The sequence below is a fragment of the Rana temporaria genome, chromosome 8 (genome assembly GCF_905171775.1).
Source record: "Rana temporaria chromosome 8, aRanTem1.1, whole genome shotgun sequence".
Classification (NCBI taxonomy): domain Eukaryota; kingdom Metazoa; phylum Chordata; class Amphibia; order Anura; family Ranidae; genus Rana; species Rana temporaria.
The window spans coordinates 122,288,204-122,310,459 of NC_053496.1; the positions used below are offsets into that span (position 1 = coordinate 122,288,204).

The 22,256-nt window shown below is 44.3% G+C and overlaps 1 protein-coding gene across 19 annotated transcripts in view; it reads left to right on the plus strand.

Moving 5' to 3' along the window:
• Positions 1-22,256, plus strand: part of KCNMA1 (potassium calcium-activated channel subfamily M alpha 1) — an 856,444-nt gene that overhangs the window by 719,213 nt on the left and 114,975 nt on the right. For all 19 annotated transcript variants that reach the window (XM_040320626.1, XM_040320627.1, XM_040320632.1 and 16 more), the window contains one exon: positions 15,758-15,884. In XM_040320626.1, coding sequence (XP_040176560.1) covers positions 15,758-15,884 — 127 coding nt within the window. The remainder of the gene's footprint in view (positions 1-15,757; positions 15,885-22,256) is intronic.

The following is a 22,256-nucleotide window of genomic DNA, read 5'->3' on the forward strand; positions in this document are numbered from 1 at the left end:
TGAGAAAAGGAGGATCGGTGCTTCTCTGTGCAAAACCACAGTATTACATGTTTGTTAAAAAAGTTTTTTTGTTTAAATAACAAACGCTTTAAACTTAAGTTGGATACAGAAAAGGGCGAGCCCAGGCAATTCTGTATTTGTGTCAACTCTGACTCACAGTTTCTGTTAGCACCGCAATGTCTGTAAGCAAACAATGGCATAATTGTTGGTATTATCTATCGGTGTCAGATATCTGGTTGGTGTCTTGTTTGGTTATTTGAAATATTTTGTCCTGAGAAGTACAGTATGTTTTGCATGTGGAGTTATCCATCTCACACCCACCTGTCTCCAGCAATGATATATTTTTGTGATATTTTCTTGCAATTTTTTTTATACAGTGATAAAATGTAGCATGCAGAAATGCATACCATCAATCCCAAGTTTTTTATACCACTTAGTCATATCAGAAGTGGTTCAGGCACTTGTAACTATTTTGTTGGGTACCTATAGGTTTAGTGCCAATTTAGGTACTAGTCTGCAATGTTAAATGTCCAGACAGTGCAAGATGCCGGTATTCTAAATATGCCTTTAGCAGGAATGTTTTTCATTGTAAATTATTTGTGACTCCAGATTTTAGGATGTGAGTTGCATATACCAATCAAGGTAAATTGTCTAAATTGGTCCCATTCAGTTTTCTACTATGGCTTTTGTAAGTGTGGATATTAATTTATATCAGTTATTACCCATTATTGCTGTGTGCACTTTTATTATTTAGTACACATTATATTATTTTTATTTCAGTTGTGGATGTAGAAACACCTTCATTTTAAGTGGCTGCTGGTTTACTGTGACAATGAAGGGTTAATATATATTCACCATGTCTTATCCCTTTCATAACCATGAAGAACAAGCAATTCTTTTTTTTTTTTCCCCAGCGCAAATGTGATTGTCATCAGAAGCTGCTCACTGTTGTCTAGAATTAAAGTCTTGTATTCTATGTGACGGGTGAAGTGGGGGGGGAGTAGACATCCCACTCTAAAGCGACACTCTGTTGAATCTTTAAAGGCCGTCAGTTGCGTAAAACCAAACCCGATTGGGCAATTTGCTAAAATATTAAAAGCTCGGCCTGTTAAAGCTTTTACTGTGCAGGGCAGCACATCAGAAAATGTCCACCGTGAAAGCAAATAATTGACTTTCTATCCTCATGCCAAACACACAACACCAGTGACTAAATTCACATTGCTTCTACTTCATTGCAGATCCTAATAGCAGCTCCTTGATATTGAGGGACAGAAAGTAGCCATGCAACACTCAGCAAGTCCTTAAGGAAGCATTTAAGAATTCCCACTCTTGAAAAAACACATTCTAGAATAAAGAGAAGGAAGAGTTGTACACACACTGTAACTGGCAGTTCATTTTCACTGAGTCCTATCTCTAAAAAAAACTGCTTTTTATGTAAAAAAAAATGTAATGATCATTTCCTCTTTATCATCCAGTTATAGCAGTAGGATAATAAGGCTTATAAAGTACCACTTTTTTTTGTATTTCTTTGAATTGAGAATACGTCAGCATAGATAAAAGTGTAATACCTTGCTCCTATCTACTCTTTTATGCATCACAAATCATATGAGTGTTATTGACATAGCAAACACATGGAATATTTTAAAAGCATTTTTGTAATAAATCTAGGTACACGCGCAGGCTTAAAAATTTGCATTAAAAAAATATGGAAAGTCTATGGTCTTATTATATTTATCAGAAAAATTGCTTCATAAAACTGTACTGCTTTATAGAAATCAAATAAATAAAATAGTTGTGTTTCACTTTGATGACTAGAAAACAGGAAGAGAAGCATGCTTGACATATATGTAATATGCGCATGGTCTTGAAACTTGCAATGCTTTGAACATTTTTACTTAAACATTTCTGCAATAATTTCCAGGTAACTCCATAGAAAATATGAAAGAGATGCTCTTTCCTATAACAAAAAAAAAAAAAATACAAAGGGCAGTAAAATGTCAATACACACAAATGCACTCACTAAGAACTAACTAAAGATATATTTTGTGCTAAAGTTGATTTTTTGTGTTCAGCTTGGAAGCTGAATGTTAAAACATCTGACAGATGCCTCCATCCACGGTACACAGCACAGATGGATAAATCGCCCACTATTGTATTTTGACAGTTGACCATGCCAGCTGTCAAAATACCTGAACAGTGGCTGTATCCTATTGGATGCAGGTGCTGTTTAGCTGACAATCTTCCATTTGGCACCTTAGGGCTCTTTCACACGGAGCCGACCGTTTCCGGGTCCGCTCCGTGTGTCTCCGTCGGCTCAGCGGGGATCCCCGCTTAGCTGTCTGCGGATAGGGCGGTCCCCGCACACAGTGCAGGGACCGCCCTGTCTCTGCTCCGCTGTCCCCTATGGGGAACCTGATGCAGACGGACCGTCAGTCCGTCTGCATCAGTTCCGCTCCGCCGAACGGAAGAAAAATAGGGTTTCTTCCGTTCGGAAAAGCGGATCCCGACTGACGCGGACGCTAGCGGATGCTCCATCCGCTAACGGACGCGATCCCATAGGGATGTATTACAAGTCCGTTAACGGACTTGTAAAAACGGACAGGCGGAGCGGACGTCTGAAAGGGGCCTTATGTTTTCAATCAAGAATGTTGGGCTGGGGTGACCGCAAAGCAATTTTTGGACAGTTCCTCAGGAGCCAGACAGAATTTGTTCTGTCTATGGCTCACTCAAGGTTAAAATTCAACACAATCCATTAATCACTTGATAAAAGATTAATTAAAGAATGGCTGTGTTAAAAAGTTTAAAAACGGTCAACAGGCAGATACAGACCTTCCTTAAATTAGAGCCTTTCTATACAGTCCAGCCACATCCAGCTTACTATAGAAGGCTGTAATATGCATCCTGTTTTTCTTTTTTCTTGTGGTATTCTTGGATTTGTTCATGAGAGCTGCTTACCGCTTTCATTAAAATGTTCATTATTTTCTGTAGTACTACAGATGCAGTTCAAATCCACTGAATCCTAGTCCCTAAGTCCCTAACTTTCTCCTACAAATCTATAGTCCAGCTAACACTCTTTTATATAGACTTCCAAAGAAAGTCTGTCAATACCATCATTTTCTCTTTTGCCTTTTCCTTGCTTTGAACTTCACTACCATGGTGTAAAGGAAGTTCCAACCAAGCAGGGACTTTGGTTCTCCTTTTGTCAACCCAAAACACTTGAGGTTAATGTCTTCAAAACTATAATAAACCATGTCCTATAAAAAGGGAAAAAATATTTGGCTATCAGGTAGCCATGGGCTATCTATGGGCCGACCAAGAAGGTTACATGCTCTCTTACTGATATTAAAGGTGCTGCTTACAAAACAAATTAAAACAAATGATGAATTCAAGGACTCTCACAGAACTTACTGAAAGCATACTCAAATTGCTAAGGTGTAAAACAGTGCAGTACCATCCATTTACTCAGTGGAGGAATTATTAAAATACAGCAATATTTTATTTTCAGTATCAGCTCAGGTATGTCACAAAAAGTGCATATTATGGAACGCACCTATAAGCTCTTAAGTCAATGGCATTGTACCCTTTTCAGACTGAATAAAAGCGTCCCTTCTTACTCACCTGTACTGTTTTGGAAACTGCCCAGAGGTTGCTATAAACATTTGGTGGTATAGTCTGGTGCAAGGGTGAGCAATTAAGAAAGCCACACGGACTGTTGTGGAGGGCCAAACTTGATTATTTTCAATGTTGATTTTGGACTCTGGAAGGTCCATAAGTATGTATGTATGTCCCAAAAATAGAACTTCTGCTTTAAACACTCGTGACCCCTTGACATGCCACATTTGGCAAGTCATTTTTTATGGAGGAGGGTACTTGGTTTTGATAGGTACCCAGCTCCCACTCCTCTTTTGACGTAGTTCACCTCTTCCCATCCCCTCCCTCCCTGCAATCTTCTCGGACACGTCACAGAAGATTGCCCCGGCCATTCAAGACAGCGCATTGCAAAACGCGCATGCACAGTGTGCGCCCGGACTGTGAAGCCCACAATTCTGGCGCTGTGGAGAGTGGGGTAGAGAGGCTTTGGGCAGTTGCATCGCTGGACTGTGGGACAGGTGAGTGTTTGTTAAAAGTCAGCAGCTACACTTTTTGTAGCTGCTGACTTTTAAATGGGTGGAATTCCGCTTTAACTTGGCACAACTTGTCAAATTTGCTCACTGAGCTCAATGGGGCTGTGCCGCAACTGTGTGCAATACATTGGATAGCGGATCGTGAGTACAGCATTATAGGGTGAAATCAGTCGGTGAGGCGGCAACATAACTCCTCATATCTTGTCAAATGCCCATTGAAAAGCAATGTGTCTGGAAGGAGAGTGCCTGAGATTGGTACAGCAGGGATTTCTGCAGATCCCTGACTTGGAGTGAATAACAGGTGCACCACCTATGGGGTTTGTAGCGTGCAGGCATTAACACAGAAAGAAATTGGCTGGGTAGTAGAGTGGCAGGAGAGCATTGGGAAGTCTCCTAGGTGATGTCCTCCCACCAGAACTGAGCCTTCCCGCTATGCTGATCAGCTCCTCAGGCTCCCTCCTTCCAGTTAATGCATCTCTCCACGTGGACATCTGTCAGCATGCCCCTCTGAGCTTCCTCAGTGAGGAAACTAACAGGGTCAGAGTGGAATGCTGATAGTCGAGGCATTGAGGGCTGAATGTGGCCCTGGGGCATCAATTTGTCCAGGTTTAGATTGATGGCAACCACATATTGCAAAGCAGTTTAACCACTTGAGCACTTAAACCCACTTAATAACCAGACCAATTTTAAGATTTTGGTGCTCTCACATTTTGAATGACAATTACTCAGTCATACAACACTGTAACCAAATGAAATCTTTGTCCTTTTTTTCACACAAATAGAGCTTTCTTTTGGTGGTATTTGATCACCTCTGTGTTTTTTTTTCTCTATACATGAAAAAAGACCAATTTAAAAAAAAAATGAATTTTTCTTCATTTCTATTATAAAATTTAGCAAAAAAGTAATTTTTCTTCATAAATTTAGCCAAAAATGTATACTGCTACATTTCTTTGGTAAGAAAAAAAAACATGTGGATATTAGTCTGGGTGAAAGTTATAGGGTCTACAAGCTATGGTGCCAATTACTTAAAATTGATCAATTTGATTACACCTGATGTACTGACAGCCTCTCTCATTTCTTGAGACCCTAACAAGCCAGTAAAGTACAAATACCCCCCAAATGACCCATTTTTGGAAAGTAGAGAGGTGGCACTGGTGGGCACAGGCGGCACTGATGTGGCGCAGGTGTAACTGATGGGAAAAAGTGGCTCTGGTGGCACTGGTGGGCACAGGTGGCACTGCAGTGGAACAGATTGGCAAAGGTGGCACTGATGTGACTCTGGTGGCACTGGTGGGCACAGGCGGCACTGGCAGGACTAATGTGGCACTGCAGTGGGGCAGATGAGCACTGATGGGCACAGGCGGCACTGTTGAGCACAGGCGGCACTGGTTTGGCACTGGTAGGGCACAGATGTGGCACTATTGGGCACTGCTGGGCACTATTGGGCACTGCAAAGCACTTACAGTTTGTCTCCAATTGCTCTCCTCTCATGCTGGATCGGTGTGAGGAGAGGAGAGCGATGAACTGAAAGTGACCCCTTGTTTGCCTTGTTTACATTTGTGATCGCGCCGTCATTGGACGGCGCGATCATGTGGTAAAGAGCCGCGTTCATTGGCCCTTTACCGCGATCCTTGTTGCTGCGGGTCCCGTGGACCCGGCGAGCACAGATGATTGCGTGGGGGTGCGCGGGAACGATTCTCTGGGAGGACGTTTATGGAAGTCCTCCCAGAGTTAAGGAACCGCCTTGTAGCCGTAATTCGGCTATGGGGCGGTGATTAAGTGGTTAAAACTTCCTTTTGAAACTGGGGGAAAATACTTGTTAACCCCTTGGTCTGTGCTGTTCAAAATTCCCCAATTGGACTATCTTGATCTCACTGTAAATATTTCCAGTTTATCATGGCAGCAGCTAAATGGGCAACTGTGAAACCGTGGAGTAAACCAGACCTACTGCTTGCCATAGTATGTAAACAAGTTCTTCAAAATGTATATAAACTAGAGAATTGTTCATATATTAGAATGTGATTCTGAATATTTCCCAACAGTATGGTAGCTGGAGAAGGAGAGTTTTCAATCCCACACATTCCTGGAACCTCAGGGGGTGGTCCAGCTGGGGGACAACCTCCCACGGGTAGACTATTCATGATTGTGAACAGTCCAGTAGGATACTTTTATCATATTGTGAGCTTACCTTCGGCTTAGGGGTGTTGCTCCTTGTGCTACCCTGTAGTTAAGAATTTTGTGTTTTTCTAGGGTCATCAATTTGTTACTTTTTCTGTAATTATTCCTGAAAAATGCGAAGTGAAGCTATATGTGCAGTGTTGCAATCTGACCATACACAATATCTGAACAATCAACCATACATCTACCAAATGATGTACTATAAGGATTAACCTGATCTATCCAATCGGGAATGCTCTTGTACTAGGTACATACTTGTTGGTAGACCTAGGGGAGATTGTATAATCAGATTGTAACATGGTGAGTTTTATTGTAGCTTGCCTATTATTTTGAAATTACTTTTGTATGGACATAATAAACTTGGAGTTAAAAAATAAATAAAAAATAGCCATATATTTGAGTTATGGTCACCAGCCAGGGGTACATTTAAACTTTGATTACGCATCGCTGGTCCCCAGACAAGATTTTAACACTGATACTAAAAAGTTCATACAGTTCAGTGGCAGTGCATTCATAGAGGGCACAGGAGCTCCGCCCCCTCTCGTTCCTGCACCACCACTGAAAAACAATACATGGATTCATGCATTGCATGAATCTATATATTGTCGCCGCTGCCCATTATTCAGATGGCCGGCCCCCTGGTGAGTTAACAGGGTTAATGGGGTGTGTGTTCCCTGGTTAACACTGACAGGCGTCTCAGCCAATCAGGTTCACCGGTTCTGGTTAATGGTAACCTGATTGGCTGAAGCGACATCGAGGGCGGGACTCGGGAGAAGACATCGAGGGAGGGAGTGCGAAGGGAGGATTGCTGACCCAAGAAAGGTAAGAGATGGGCGGGAAAAGCAATCTGGCAGTTTTTCAGGGGACAAACTGCCAACAATGGCATGGCACAGTGGCGACAATGGCATGGCACAGTGGTGACAATGAGCACAGTGGCTGCATTTGGCATGTCACAGTGGCGACAATGTCATGGCACAGTGACTGCGTTTGACATGGCGTTTGACAATTGATGGGCACAGTGGCGACAATGGCATGGCACAGTGGCAACAATTGATGGTCACAGTGGCGACAATGGCATGGCACAGTGGTGACAATTGATGGCACAGTGGCTGTGTTTGTCATGGCACAGTGGCGACAATGGGCACAGTGGCGACAATTAATGGGCACAGTGGCGACAATTGATGGCACAGTGGCTGCGTTTGGCATGGCCCAGTGGCGACAATTGATGGGCACAGTGGCGACAATGGCATGGCACAGTGGCTGCATTTGGCATTGTACAGTGGCGATAATTGATGGGCACAGTGGTGGCAATTGATGGTTTTTATTTTTCGTTTTGTTTGCGCCCCCCAAAAAATGTTGAGCACCAGCCGCCACTGATACAGTTAATTAGGATTTGCCAAAGCTTAGTTCAAAAAGGCTAGCAGAAGGGAGGAGAAAGGGAAGCGCCATTTAGTGCAGTATCACAAAAAGGAATTTAATGCAAAGGGTTAAAAACACTCACAGGATAGGAATGAGTAAATCACTTGTCTCAATAATGTGATTTACTCATTCCTATCCTGTGAGTGTTTTTAACCCTTTGTATTAAAGTTGAGTTCCACCCAAAAATGGAACTTCTGCTTATCCAGTTCCTCCCCCATCCAGTGTCACATTTGGCACCTTTCAGGGGGGAGCAGATACATGTCTAATGCAAGTACTTTCTCCCACTTCCGGCGATAGATCAGTGCAGGATCCTCAGAGCTCTACACCATTTCCTTCCCCTCCTCCATCCCCTACACTGTCTTCTGGGAGATACACAGGTCCCAGAAGACAGCAGGGACCAGTCAGGATGCGGAGTGCGACTCGCGCAGTAGGGAACCAGGCTGTGAAGCTGCAAGGCTTCACTTCATGATTCCCTGAAGCCGCGTACAGACGATCAGTCCATCCGATGAAGCTGACTGATGGTCTGATGTGCCTACACACCATCCGTTAAAAAAACGACCGAGTCCAACGCGGTGACGTAAAACACGACGACGTGCTGAGAAAAATTAAGTTCAATGCTTCCAAGCATGCGTCGACTTGCGGGGGTTTTTAACCGTCGGTTTTGACCGATTGGTTAGGCGTCCATCGGTTCAATTTTAAAGCAAGTTCTAAAATTTTTGACCGAAGGATAACTGACCGATGGGGCCCACACACCATCGGTTTGGACCGATGAAACGGTCCTTCAGTCTGTTTCCATCGGTTTTGACCGACCGTGTGTACGCAACCTTACTGAAGATGCCGACGCCTCCACTCAGGAACCGAGGGACATGTCGGCTTCGGGTGAGGACATTGCTCTAGCCCAGGACAGGTATATGTCTTTATTTTAAAAGTCAGCTGCTACAGTATTTGTAGCTGCTGACTAAAAAAAAAGTCTGTTTTAAATTCCTTTTTGTGATACTGCACTTGGTGGCACTTCCCTTTTTCCTCCCTTCTTGTATCCAACAGAGCTGGCCATATTCTGAGGACAGCAGCCTAAAGTGTTTCCGACACAGCCCACAATTTATTATCCTCACCATAAAGACTATTGCAGCGCTTTGCGCTGTATTTATATCAGAACTTCTAACTGTGTCTGCCATGCACCCCTTGTGCCTGAACTTCTTGATTTGTCTGTTACCAAACAGGCTAGCAGGCTCAGCAGCTTCAGCCTACATACAGTATATTAGATCAAGGTGTTAAGTCCCCAACAAGTATGTTTGTAACAGAAACAATCGCAATCACACAACATCACAACTTTTTTCCAGCGCTGGTGCAGGAGAAATCCTTCAAATGCATCTATAGTCAAAACGTAATATCATTATATTCACTTCCACTATTAATCTGAACAGTTTTGAAGTTGGTAAACTTACTTTATTAAGACCCCCCACTCTATTACATATATTAATTCTTTGACATGTATTCACTATGTTACAGAAATCACAAAGTCTGCCTTCTAAATCTACAGAGGTGCTGAGTAGAGGAGTTTCAGAAGGCTGAGTCAGTACAGGAATCACTGATTGTAGTCAGCAAGGTACCATGGGACATGTAGTCCTTAGAAATTAAAAGTAAACAGCAGAGGAGCATCTGCAAAGCATGCAGGAAATCCAGGAAGTTGTGGAATGAGATGACCAGCAAACAGGCAGCACTCACAACATGAAAGGAGATGTTTAATGTATGTGTATATTGGATTGCCAAAAGTATCTATTGTTTGTATTGCTAGTATAATGCAGATATTATAAAATTAAAGTGTATGCTGTCACCATAGAATTCCTGTCAGTAAAACTTTCTCTAATTTTTTTCCCCTTTCCTTTTACTTTGTATGTATGCACTCCCCACATTTAATTCTTTATTACCTTAGTTAGAATCAAAAATGGAGGCTTTCCTACATGATGCTAAACATATTTAAAATGTAGGGCATATTGCAAGCAAGTAAGTAACGGGAATCAACTTTTTGCTTCCTAACTGAAAATTAAAAGCATACTCTCTGGATCTTCTGTGAGCATCCTCTGTGGAACCTAAAAGGTTCTTTAATAAAGCTTCATTTTTTGAGGAGTGGGAGAAGATTGTCCAATCACAACAGGCCTCCCCGACCAATGGTGCTATCCAGAGTAAATCCGGTAGGGTTGTTATTCCCCCAGAATTAATTATGAAGGAATTAACAGACTTTTATGCTTCTCTTTACCAACCACAGAGATTGCAGTCCTTAGAAGACCTCTCACTATATTCAGGGGATTTCCCTCTGACGATAGCCCAGAGGGTGTGATTAGATGCTCCTATTACCTTGGAGGAACTATAGAGGGTGGCCAGCTCTTTTCCTACCTGTAAGGCCCCTGGTGGGGATGGCATTCTAATGCAAGTGTCAACAGCGGTTAATTTGCAACACTTTTTAGCAACATACAGACCCCCGCAGATAACATATTAGTGGTAGTTCTTTCTTTTCCCCATTGCATGTCACACAGTGCAGCGCTACCTACTTTTACATTTACCTTGGGTTTGATACACCTCCAGTGCTGCAGCAGTATTTCCTTTTCATTCCCCACCATTCCCAGAACCCCCCTTTCCCCTTCTTTTTCTCCTACTATAATATTCCGGTAATATTCCATCCCTTTATCTCTGGAGACATGATAGGCTTCCCTGAAGAGATGAGTTTTCAGGGATCGCCTGAAGGTAGCAAGAGTAGGGAATAGCTGGACAGGTTGAGGTAGCGAGTTCCAGAGGATGGGAGAGGCTCTGGAGAAATCCTGGAGATTAGAATGGGAGGAGGAGACGAGAACGATTGAGAGTAGAAGGTCTTGAGAAGAGCAGAGAGGGCAATTTGGGTGATATTTGGAGACAAGATTGGTGATGTAGCTCGGGACAGAGTTTTGTGAATGGCTTTGTATGTTGTGGTTAGTATTTTGAATTTAATTCGCTGGGTGATTGGGAGCCAGTGTAGGGATTGGAGGAGAGGGTTGGCAGACACTGAATGGTTGGTAAGGTAGATAAGTCTGACCGCAGCTTTCATGATAGACTGAAGAGGGCATAGCCTATTGAGAGGCAGGTCAATGAGAAGGGAGTTGCAATAGTCAAGGCGAGAGATAGCAAGGGAGTGAATGAGGAGCTTGGTGTTTTTTTTTTTATATTATGGAGGTGAATTCTACAAACCTTTGACAACAATTGGACTTGAGGCTGAAATGACAAGTCAGAGTCAGAGTCTAGGATTACACCTAGTACCCTGGCGTGAGGGGTGGGACTGATGGTTGCATTGTTGATTTTGATGGAAAAGTCATGGAGAGGGGGCACGGGCAGGGGGGGATATTACCACTTAAGGACCGCCTCATGTAAATATACGTCAGCAGAATGGCACGGACAGGCACATGCACGTACCTGTACGTCCTCTGCTTAACGTGGGTCGGGAGTCCGATCGGGACCCCCCCCGGTACATGCGTCGGTAAGCCTCGGAGAGCGATCCGGGACGACGGCGCGGCTATTCGTTTATAGCCGCCCCGTCGCGATCGCTCCCCGGAGCTGAAGAACGGGGAGAGCCGTATGTAAACACGGCTTCCCTGTGCTTCACTATGGCGGCGCATCGATCAAATGATCCCTTTTATTAGGGAGACTCGATCGATGATGTCAGTCCTACAGCCACACCCCCCTACAGTTGTAAACACACACAAAGTGAACCCTAAATGTTACAGCGCCCCCTGTGTTTAACTCCCAAACTGCAACTGTCATTTTCACAATAAAGAATGCAATTTAAATGCATTTTTTGCTGTGAAAATGACAATGGTCCCAACAATGTGTCAAAATTGTCCGAAGTGTCCGCCATAATGTCGCAGTCACGAAAAAAATCGCTGATCGCCGCCATTAGTAGTAAAAAAAATAAAAATGCAATAAAACTATCCCCTATTTTGTAAACGCTATAAATTTTGCGCAAACCAACCGATAAACGATTATTGCGATTTTTTTTTACCAAAAATAGGTAGAAGAATACGTATCGGCCTAAACTGAGGAAAAAAAATTTATATATGTTTTTGGGGGATATTTATTATAGCAAAAAGTAAAAAATATTGCATTTTTTTCAAAATTGTCGCTCTATTTTTGTTTATAGCGCAAAAAATAAAAACCGCAGGGGTGATCAAATACCACCAAAAGAAAGCTCTATTTATGGGGAAAAAAGGACGCCAATTTTGTTTGGGAGCCACGTCGCACGACCGCGCAATTGTCTGGTAAAGCGACGCAGTCCCGAACTGTAAAAACCCCTTGGGTCTTTAGGCAGCATATTGGTCCGGGGCTTAAGTGGTTAAGAGCTCAGTTTTAGAGAGATTTAGTTTAAGGAAGTGTTGCGACATCCATGCTGATATGTCAGTAATGCGAGAGAAGACTGAAGGAGTGAGGTGTGGCGTAGAAATATTTGAGTGTCATCGGTGTATAAGTGGTATTGAAAGCCCTGAATGGTCAAGTGACCAAGGAAGGAGGAGTAGATAGAGAAGAGAAGGGGTCCAAGAACAGAGCCTTGGGGGACCCCACAGAAAGGGGCAATGGAGAGGAGGAGACGGAGTTGTAGGTAACGCTGAAGGGGTGCTGTGATAGATAGGCAGAGAACCACGATAGAGCAGAATCTTGGAGGCCAAGGGAATGGAGTTTATTGAGGAGTCAGTGGGTTGTCAACAGTATCAAAGGTCGCAGAGAGGTCAAATAGGAGTATGGAGTAGTGGCTGTTGGTTTTAGCAGTTAGTAAATCGTTGGTGAGTTTTAATAAGACCGTTATGTGCTGTGAGCGAAAGCCAGACTGTAAAGGGTCAAGAAAGTTATTTTCACTGAGGTAGGAGCAATTATAACAGCCCAAGGATGACAGGGGCCTAGCCTTTCCCAATTCTTGGCTCTATCATATATCGGCACATTTGCAACATTTATTTGGCCCCAGGTTCACTACTACTCAGCCCGCTGAGGATAACATTCCTTCCGTGACACATATTGGCCAGATTCAGGTAGAATTGCGGCGGCGTAACGTATCGTAGATGCGTTACACCGCCGAAAGTTTTCATCGCAAGTGCCTGATTCACAGAGCACTTGCAATGAAAACCTACGCCGGCGGCCTCCGGCGTAAGCCCGCGTAATTTAAATGGGCGTGTGCCATTTAAATTAGGCGCGCTCCCGCGCTGGACCTACTACGCATGCTCCCTTTTGAATTACCCGCCGTGCTTTGCGCGACGTGACATCATTTTTTCGAACGGCGACGCGTAGCGTAATTCCGTATTCCCGGACGGCTTACGCAAACAACGTTAATTTTTACATTTCGACGTGGGAACGACGGCCATACTTTAACATGGGCTGTGTAAAGTTAAGGCACCCAAAACGACGACTAAATTTGCGACGGGAAACTAGACTAGCGGCGATGTAGCGAACGCGGAAATCCGTCATGGATCGCCGTAACTCCTAATTTGCATACCCGATGCTGGTTTACGACGCAAACTCCCCCCAGCGGCGGCCTCGGTACTGCATCCTAAGATCCGACAGTGTAAAACAATTACACCTGTCGGATCTTAGGGATATCTATGCGTAACTGATTCTATTAATCAGTCGCATAGATACTCTGAGAGATACGACGGAGTATCTGAGATACTCCGTCGTATCTCCACTGTGAATCTGGCCCATTATGCTTACCTATATTCAGAGAGATGCAGTTTCAGAGGGTCTTGAGGCCCTTAGCTGTGCTAAACCAAATAAGCTCCTACCGACATATGATTTCATTCAAAATATATGGATCAAGACTAAATACCTACAACATATCACTGGGTATACAAAGTATAGCTCAATATGGCATAATGATAACTATTCGGATCTAGTCAACTTAGTGCATGGCGCTCGGTGGAAGGTATATGGGATATATAATACATCCCAGATCTTTAACTACTTGCCGACCAGCCGCCGTCATTTTACGGTGGCAGTTTGGCTCCCCTGCGCGAGAGCCCGTAGCTATACGTCTGCTCTCGCGCAGGCCACAATGTATGAACAGAAGATCGGTCATTTCCCCTAGTGAGGCCACCCGCCCTACAGTTAGAACACACCCAGGGAACATACTTAACCCCTTCCACGCCCCCTAGTGTTAACCCCTTCACTGCCAGTGGCATTTTTATATCAATCCAATGCATTTTTATAGCACTGATCGCTATAAAAAATGCTAATGGTCCCAAAAATGTGTCCGAAGTGTCCGCCATAATGTCGCAGTACCGAAAAAAAATCGCTGATCGCCGCCATTACTAGTAAAAAGAAAATATTAATAAAAATGCCATAAAAATACCCCCTATTTTGTAAACGCTATAACATTTGCGCAAACCAATCAATAAACGCTTATTGCGATTTTTTTTTAACGAAATATATGTAGAAGAATACGTATCGGCCTAAACTGAGCAAAAAAGTTTTTTTTTATATATATATTTTTGGGGGATATTTATTATAGCAAAACGTAAAAAATATTCATTTTTTTCAAAATTGTCGCTCTATTTTTGTTTATAGCGCAAAAACTAAAAACCGCAGAGGTGATCAATTACCACCAAAAGAAAGCTCTATTTGTGGGGAAAAAAGGATGCCAATTTTGTTTGGGAGCCACGTCGTACGACCGCGCAATTGTCAGTTAAAGCGACGCAGTGCCGAATCGCAAAAAGTGCTCTGGTCTTTGACCAGCAATATGGTCCGGGGGTTAAGTGGTTAAGGATGGTGTTCTGTTAACTTTTGCCTCCCTACAAGCCTTTTACTTGTTACCTGCAAATATGCATTTCTACTGTGTGCAATTACCGCATGCAGTCAGGGCACAGGGGAACATGCAGAAGTGGCATTTATCTCCCACCCCTATTTTCAACCTAATCCAAATGGCTGATAGCTCTAAAGGTTTTATTTCATAATGCTATAACATGCTATTGTCTGAATTCTATAAAGGGCATCGTAGCACGGCGACATCACTCTGGGATCTGGATCTGGGACCTCTGTTGGGTGACCACTGGGAGGAGGCTTATCAGGCTGTTGTAACATGCTCTCTATATGTGGTCCAGAAGCTCTCTCAGCTCTATATTCGCCTACGCTCTCACTACATCCCCTTGAGGCTCTATATTATTGGATACAGTACGGAGGCACATGGATGCAAAAGCGACCACAATAATTTAATCCATCTACTATGGCGCTGCCTAAAATTACATCTCTACTGGAGACAGGTTATAGACAAATTAAATATGGTATTTAGGGTGAAAATTCCATTGGACCCTAAATGCAGTCTCCTGAATGTACTGGAGGAAATAATTGAGGATGAACTTCGTAGGATAGCGGTAGGAAGGGCCCTCTTTCACGCTCATAAATTAATCCTATTGCTGTGGAAATCCCTAGATCCCCCTATGCACAAGTCCTGGGTGTCTTGTGTTGGTACCTCTCTGCTCCTAGAAAGCCATATCTTTATACAGGGGCTGTCCTGGCAGATTTGAAAAATTGTGGGGATTGTGGTTAGATATCCCTGGTCTCAGCCCACAGGAGCTTGTATACCAGAGATTGTTTCTGTGTCAGAATAGACCATAAGTGACTGACGTATGTTTAAATCTGATGACTGTATGTGATTTTGATTTAATTTGGGTGGGCTGGAGCCATGGTTGTACTGTGTTGGTACAGCTTTCGGTTATGTGGACATTGGTACCTATATTTGAGATTGTTTAACTAATTATTGCCTTTGGCTATATATGTTAATTCAGACTTTATTATTTTGTTATGTTTTTGACTAGTAAACTGTCTATAAACACTTTGCTGAAAAAAATAAAATAAAATTTAAAGCGTACTAGTATGTTCCAAGGTGATCTATATTGGGGTCCACAGAAACAACGTTACAAATGAAATTGTTATCCATTTTTTGTGATCTGTAACTGTTCAATAAAATGCACAAGCCCACAACAAAAATTACTGTATGATCTCCCATGCTTAAAGTTTTTTTCCCCCCACAGACATGATCCACTGCTAATGTCTGCTAATGATCAGATAGATAACATGGACTCCAGCAGTGTGAAGAAGTATGACTCTACTGGTATGTTCCACTGGTGTCCGGCAAAAGAGATGGAGAAAGTTTTGTTGGTGAGTGCCAATATAAATAACAGGTATTAAGATGGTAGATATGTTTCATGAAATATAAGGGATAGTGGAATGTATATATGAAAATATTGTAGAGCAATTATACTTTTCACGTGCATGATCCTATGATGACAGGGAGCCTGGTATATATAGAAATCTAGGGTAAATTCTACATTCTTTGGGCTAGATTCAGCAATGATTTACGCCGCGTAAATTCAAACCTGCGCCGGCGTATCTTCTTTCTGTATTCAGAAAGCAAGATACGCCCACATTAGCCTAAGATCCGACTGGCGTAAGTCTCTTTGGTGACAGCTGGTAATATTGAGGCAAATGGTTTTAGATCCCAGATGGTTTCTGCAGAGTATCTCAGATTAGGCATAATCGCAGAAAATGCGGGGAAAAGTAACATTGATCGGGGAGGTATTTGATGGTGATGGGAAGGAAGATTTCCAAGTGGACCCCCACTTGCTAAGTCTTCCCCCCTTCTTCCCCAGCCGTGCTGTACCAATCTGCGGCGGACAGGGGAAAAAAAATCCTTCCTGATCCCACAAGGGCGATCGGGTGAGGCCCTGGATCAAATGTTGAAAGATTGAAGTCCCTCGATTTATAGCTGTTAGAGCTAATGGAGGGGGGCATGGGGGGGGGTATACGCACCCCTGAGTTCCCAGGTAGGGAACCAATTCCAGCGATAGGGTTGTGGAAGGGAAAGTGGGGGTGAGTGGTAGGGGTGTCAAAATTGCTGAGGTGTAGCAAGAAGGCCACCGAACCGGGCCTAGGCCCAAAACGGGGGCTGAGGCTCTGGGGTACTGAGGGGAGACGGTGGAGATCCTGCTGGGGCGCCGAGGGGTGATGGTGGGGATCCTCCTGGGGACGGTGGGTTTAGTTAAGTTTGCGGGGGGGTTTTAAACTGGTGTGAGTGCGGGATGCCGCTAGCCCGCGGCTGAAGCCACGGATTTTCCTAGCTGCGGCCGCCGCGACTTTGTGCGGAAATTGTATGGGCCCAATGTTGGGGATGGCGGGGGGATATTATGGACGTGGATGGGGGTGTGGGGGAGTACAGGTCGGCCGTTACTCCATTGGGCCACAGCCGCGGCTTATCCTTAGATGGACGGCTACACACTGTCCCAGGGGAGGAGGGAGGAACCAGAGCCCAGAGAAAAACAGGCTTACCTGTGAGGCCCCAGGGAGAACATGCCTGCGGGCGGCGGCGGAGGAATAGGGAGGCCAAAGGGGAAGGGAGAGATGCAAGTCCTGGGTGCTGCAGCAGGGGGGCTGGGAGAACCCTGCCTGTCTGTTCTAGCCCTGAGAGGTGAGAGCAGACTCGTTTGAGAGCGTCCTGCTTCACCACTGGAGACTGACTGAGTGGTGGTGTATTGGTGATTGGAGGGCTGTGAAGAGGACCTATCTCATGGGGCAGGGGGATGTTGATGGGCACAAGGGCCTCATCCCCACAACTGTGGTAATTGGTTATGGGGGTCTGCGGGTGGGAGGCTTATGAGACTCTCACCCCCCCTCCCCCTATGTGAATGAGTATTGGGTACATAGTATCCCTACCTATTCAAAAAAAAGTAACAACAAGTAGTAAACACAAGAGACAAGTTTTTGGCAATTCCTTTATTAAAAAATGAAAAAATGCAAAAATAGTATCCCTCCATGTAAATCCATCGTCCGTGATGTCAGAAGGGAGCGGTGCCACCGGGTGATGTAGCCAGGTGGCCCCGACCCTTACCTATATAAGAAATATCAACATTGCGCAGAACAGGCATTCGGCAGCAGGCCTTTCAGGAGCCGGGAGCAATTTTTTTCAGGGTCTGTGGGCGGCGTGGTTGACGATGGATTTACATTGAAGGACACTTTTTTAATCAAGTAATTGTCTGAAAATTATTTCTTGTATTTATTACTTTTTGACACTTTTTTGGTGAATGGGTAGGGTACTATGTATTCGATACCCTTTCACATAGGGGGGCGGAATCTGGGAACCCCCCTGTTAAACTGGCAGAGTGCCTTACAGGTCCAGGGAAGAGGCCTCCTTTAAGTAGGAACCCAGAACCCTGAAGGTTGGCACAACGAAACCTGCTGTGATGGGTGAAGGTTGGATCTGTTTGGTCCACGGCAGTATCCTGCGGCGGGGATAAGGTAAGTGAAGACAACCCTGAGAAAATCCTAGGGTTCTCTTCTGTGAGTAGTTGCATGTCTTACCTGTTTTTCTGTGGATCTGCTTGCACCTTCTGCTTCAGGCTCTGTCACGAGTGTTATAAGGGGGGTTCCGCATTATCTTGGGTCCTACGGCGGTCCCCCCGGATTGAGGTACTCTCTCCCCATCTCCCCCACTCGCCACCATCCCCCTATGCGCGCGTAACATGCTTTTCTATATGGGAGCAGCAGCGGAGGAGGGGGCGTGGTTTCCGTTAGCGTGCACAGCAAGCTACAGCGCAGGAGCAGGGCGGTGTTATTTAAAACCCCAGACACCAAGAGTTCTGTAAAGCAGTGGGACACAGAAGCTTTTGGGGCACATTAGCACCTTTGTGAGTTGGATTCAGGCATACCAAGACACCTACTCAGCATCAGGCTGTGCATATTAGCAGGAATTTTGTTTATTGCCAGACTAGGCTCAGCAGTTGATGCACTTGTAATTGTACCTGTGCTTTGTGCTTAGGACTATGTCTCCCCATAGAAGGAGTTCAGGGGCAGGGAAGACTAGTGGTAAGACTACTTTGTTGCCAGTTATGAAAAAGAGTAAACGTTCTCTTTCCCCAGCCCCAGGAGCTACAGTCTCCAGGCAGTGGCAACGGCCTCCCCAGCCAAATGCAAGAAGAAAGGTCCAGGGCCAGGCCCAGGAACAAAAAAAGTCTTGGGGTCAAAGTTCTGCAAAGCAGAACCCCAAGGCCTCCTTATGAAGAGGCTCCCCCGCTCGGCCAAGTGGGGGGGAAGACTCCTGCGATTTTAAGAAGTTTGGCAGGAACAGATTCAGGACAAGTGGGTAATCTCCACAGTATCTATGGGTTACAGACTGGAATTTCGGGTGCTCTCGCCATCCCGTTTACTAAGGTCAAGCATTTCCAAGGATCCAGTAAAAAAAGGGCCCTTGTTCCTGGCATTGGATCACCTGTTATCCCAAGGGGTAATCATAGAGGTTGTCTCAGAGGAACAAGGCTCAGGGTTCTATTCAAATCTCTTTAAGGTTCCAAAACCAAACTGAGATGTCGGGCCCATTCTAGAGCTGATTCAGTTCCTGAATGTTCACTCTTTTCGCATGGAGTCAAATCCGCTCAGTGGTCTCAAAGATGCATATTTACATGTGCCAATTTGTCCCGCTCACCTAAGGTTGGCGGTAGAACAGCGCCGCTTCCAGTTTGTGGCTCTACACTTTGGTCTAGCTACTGCACCTCGGGTATTCACCAAGATTCTAGCCCCACTCCTGGCAAATCTGAGGGCACAGGGCATAGCAGTAACAGCATATCTAGACAATCTACTACTGGTGGAACAGTCGGTGGCACGATTAAACCACAATGTGCTTAAAACGGTATAATACCTAGAGCGCCTAGGTTGGGTCCTCAACCTAGAAAAGTCATCCTTGCAGACCCAAGAACTCTGGAGTATTTGGTATGGTCATAGACCCAACAGGGTATTTTTACCCAAGCCGAAGGTCAAGGTTTTGAAAGAGTTGATCTGGCCTGTCAAAGTAAAGAGAGAACCTTCCATTCGCCTTTGCATGAGGTTGTTGGGCAAGATGGTAGCCTTCGAGGCCGTCCCTTATGCCCAGTTTCATTCAAGACCATTGCAAAACAGCATACTGTCTGCTTGGAACAAAAGAGTTAAAGCCTTGGACTTACCACTGCGGCTGGCATTAAAAGTACGGCAAAGCCTCAGTTGGTGGTTGCTAACCAAGAATTTACAGAAGGGAAAATCCTTCGCCCCAGCTTCCTGCCTATCAACATTCTGGAGATTCGGGCAGTACGTTTTGCTCTCAGGGCCTGGACATACAGGTTACAGGGCTTTCCTGTTCAGATACAAACTGACAATGCCACAGCGGTGACCTATATCAATCACCAAGGGGGCACCAGGAGTCTGTCTGCCCAGAGAGAGGTGAAACAGATTTTCGTGTGGGCAGAAAGACATATTCCTTGTCTCTTGCGGTCTTCATACCAGGGGTGGAGAATTGGGTCTTCATTCCAGGGGCGGATTATCTGAGCCGCCAGCAACTGTCTCCGGGGGAGTGGTCCCTGCACCCCGACATATTTCTGGCCATATGCCGAAGATGGGGTACTCCGGATGTAGATCTGCTAGCCTCCAGGTTCAACATGAAGTTGGACAACTTTGTTTCAAGAACAAGAGATCAACTAGCATCCGGAACGGATGCATTGGTGATTCCATGTGATCAGTTTTCTCTGATCTATGCGTTTGCTCCGGTGTTGATCCTTTGCGACTTCTTCTCAGGGTCAAGAAGAAAGAGAAGCCGGTAATTCTGGTGGCCCCAGCATGGCCCAGAAGATCCTGGTATGCAGAGATCGTAAGGATGGCAGTAGGATGGCCATGGTGTCTTCCACTATGCCCAGACCTGCTCTCGCAGGGACCAGTATTCCATCTTTCCTTACAAAGTCTAAATTTGACAGTTTAGCTGTTGAGACCCACATCTTGAAAGGTCATGGTCTCTCTGGTCCAGTTCTCTCCACTCTGGTTAATGCTAGGAATCCGGCCTCCAGGCTCATCTATTACAGAATCTGGAAGGCATGTTTCCTGGTGCGAATCCAGGGGTTGGCATCCTCAAAAGTCTGTCATTGGTAGAGTTCTTGCCTTTCTGCAGTTGGAGGTAGAAATGAGCACCATTAAGGGTCAGATCTCGGCCTTGTCAATATTTTTTCAAAGGCCTCTTGCCTCTCATTCCTTGGTTCGGGCCTTTATTCAAGGAGTGTTGTGTTTAAGGCCACCGCTTAGGTCTCCCTTGTGTCCTTGGGATTTAAATTTGGTTTTGTCTGTTTTAATAATGCACCATGTTCCTTTGGTTTTATTGACAAAAAATGGTCTTTCTAGTTGCTATATCTTCTGCTAGAAGGGTATCGGCATTGGAGGCTTTTTCATGTAAAAAACCCTATTTAATTATTCACAAAGATAGGGGGGTATTGCGTCCTCATCCATCTTTTCTGCTTAAGGTGGTTTCAGGATTTCATATAAATCAAGATGTGGTCCTACTGTCCTTTTATCCAGATCCGCATTCTGCGGAAGAAAGATTGTTGCATTCTCTGGATGTAGTAAGAGCTCTCAAGTCCTATCTAAAAGCAACAGCTTATATACGGAAAACTGATGTTTTGTTTGTGCTGCCAGAAGGTCCAAGAAGGGGCCAGGCAGCATTGAAATCTACTATCACTAAGTGGATTCAGCAAGTTATTGTTCAGGTCTATGGTTTGAAGAAGAAGATTCCTCCTTTTCATGTGAAAGCGCACTTGACCAGAGCAGTAACTGCTTCATGGCTCAGATCTGCAAGGCTGCAACCTGGTCTTAAATCCATACATTCACAAAGTTCTACCAAGTGGATTTAAGGGGGCATGAGGATACCGCCTTCGGGCGTACTGTGCTGCGGGCAGCAGTATAGGTCCTTACGTCCGATGGCGGTCTGCTTTTTTGATCTGTGTCTCCCTCCCCTTAAATTAAGCATTGCTCTGGGACATCCCACTAAGTAATGAACAGAGCTCTGTGTCCCATGATGTACGAAAAAGAAAATAGGATTTTTTAAACAGCTTACCTGTAAAATCCTTTTCTTAAAATACATCACAGGACACAGAGCTCCCGCCCCCCTGATTGGGATATATATATATATATATATATATATATATATATATATATATATATATATATATATATATATATATATATATATATATATATATATTAGTGCTGTCAAGTGATTAAAATTTTTAATCGCGATTAATGTCATAGTTAACTCACGATTAATCGCGCGATTAAGGAGGTTCACCCTTTAAAACATTTTTTTTTTGTTTTCTTATTTATTTTATTTTTTTTTAATAAAATAAATTGTGTTTTTTTTTTTTTTTTACTTTTTGAACACTTTTATTGCTGTCACAAGGAATGTAAACATCCCTTGTGACAGCAATAGGTGGTGACAGGTACTCTTTATGGAGGGATCGGGGGTCTAAAAGACCTCCGAGCCCTCCTTTGCACTTCAAAGTATTCAGATCGCCGAAAACGGCGATTCTGAATACTGTGTACTTTTTTAAATCCGGCGCCATTGGCAGCCGAGAAACCCGGAAGTGACGTCATGACGCCGCTTCTGTGGTTTCAATGCGGAGACTGAATCAAAGCCGCTTACGGCTTAGTGTCAGTCTCCAACCTGGACACAGAAGGCGGCGGATCTAGGAT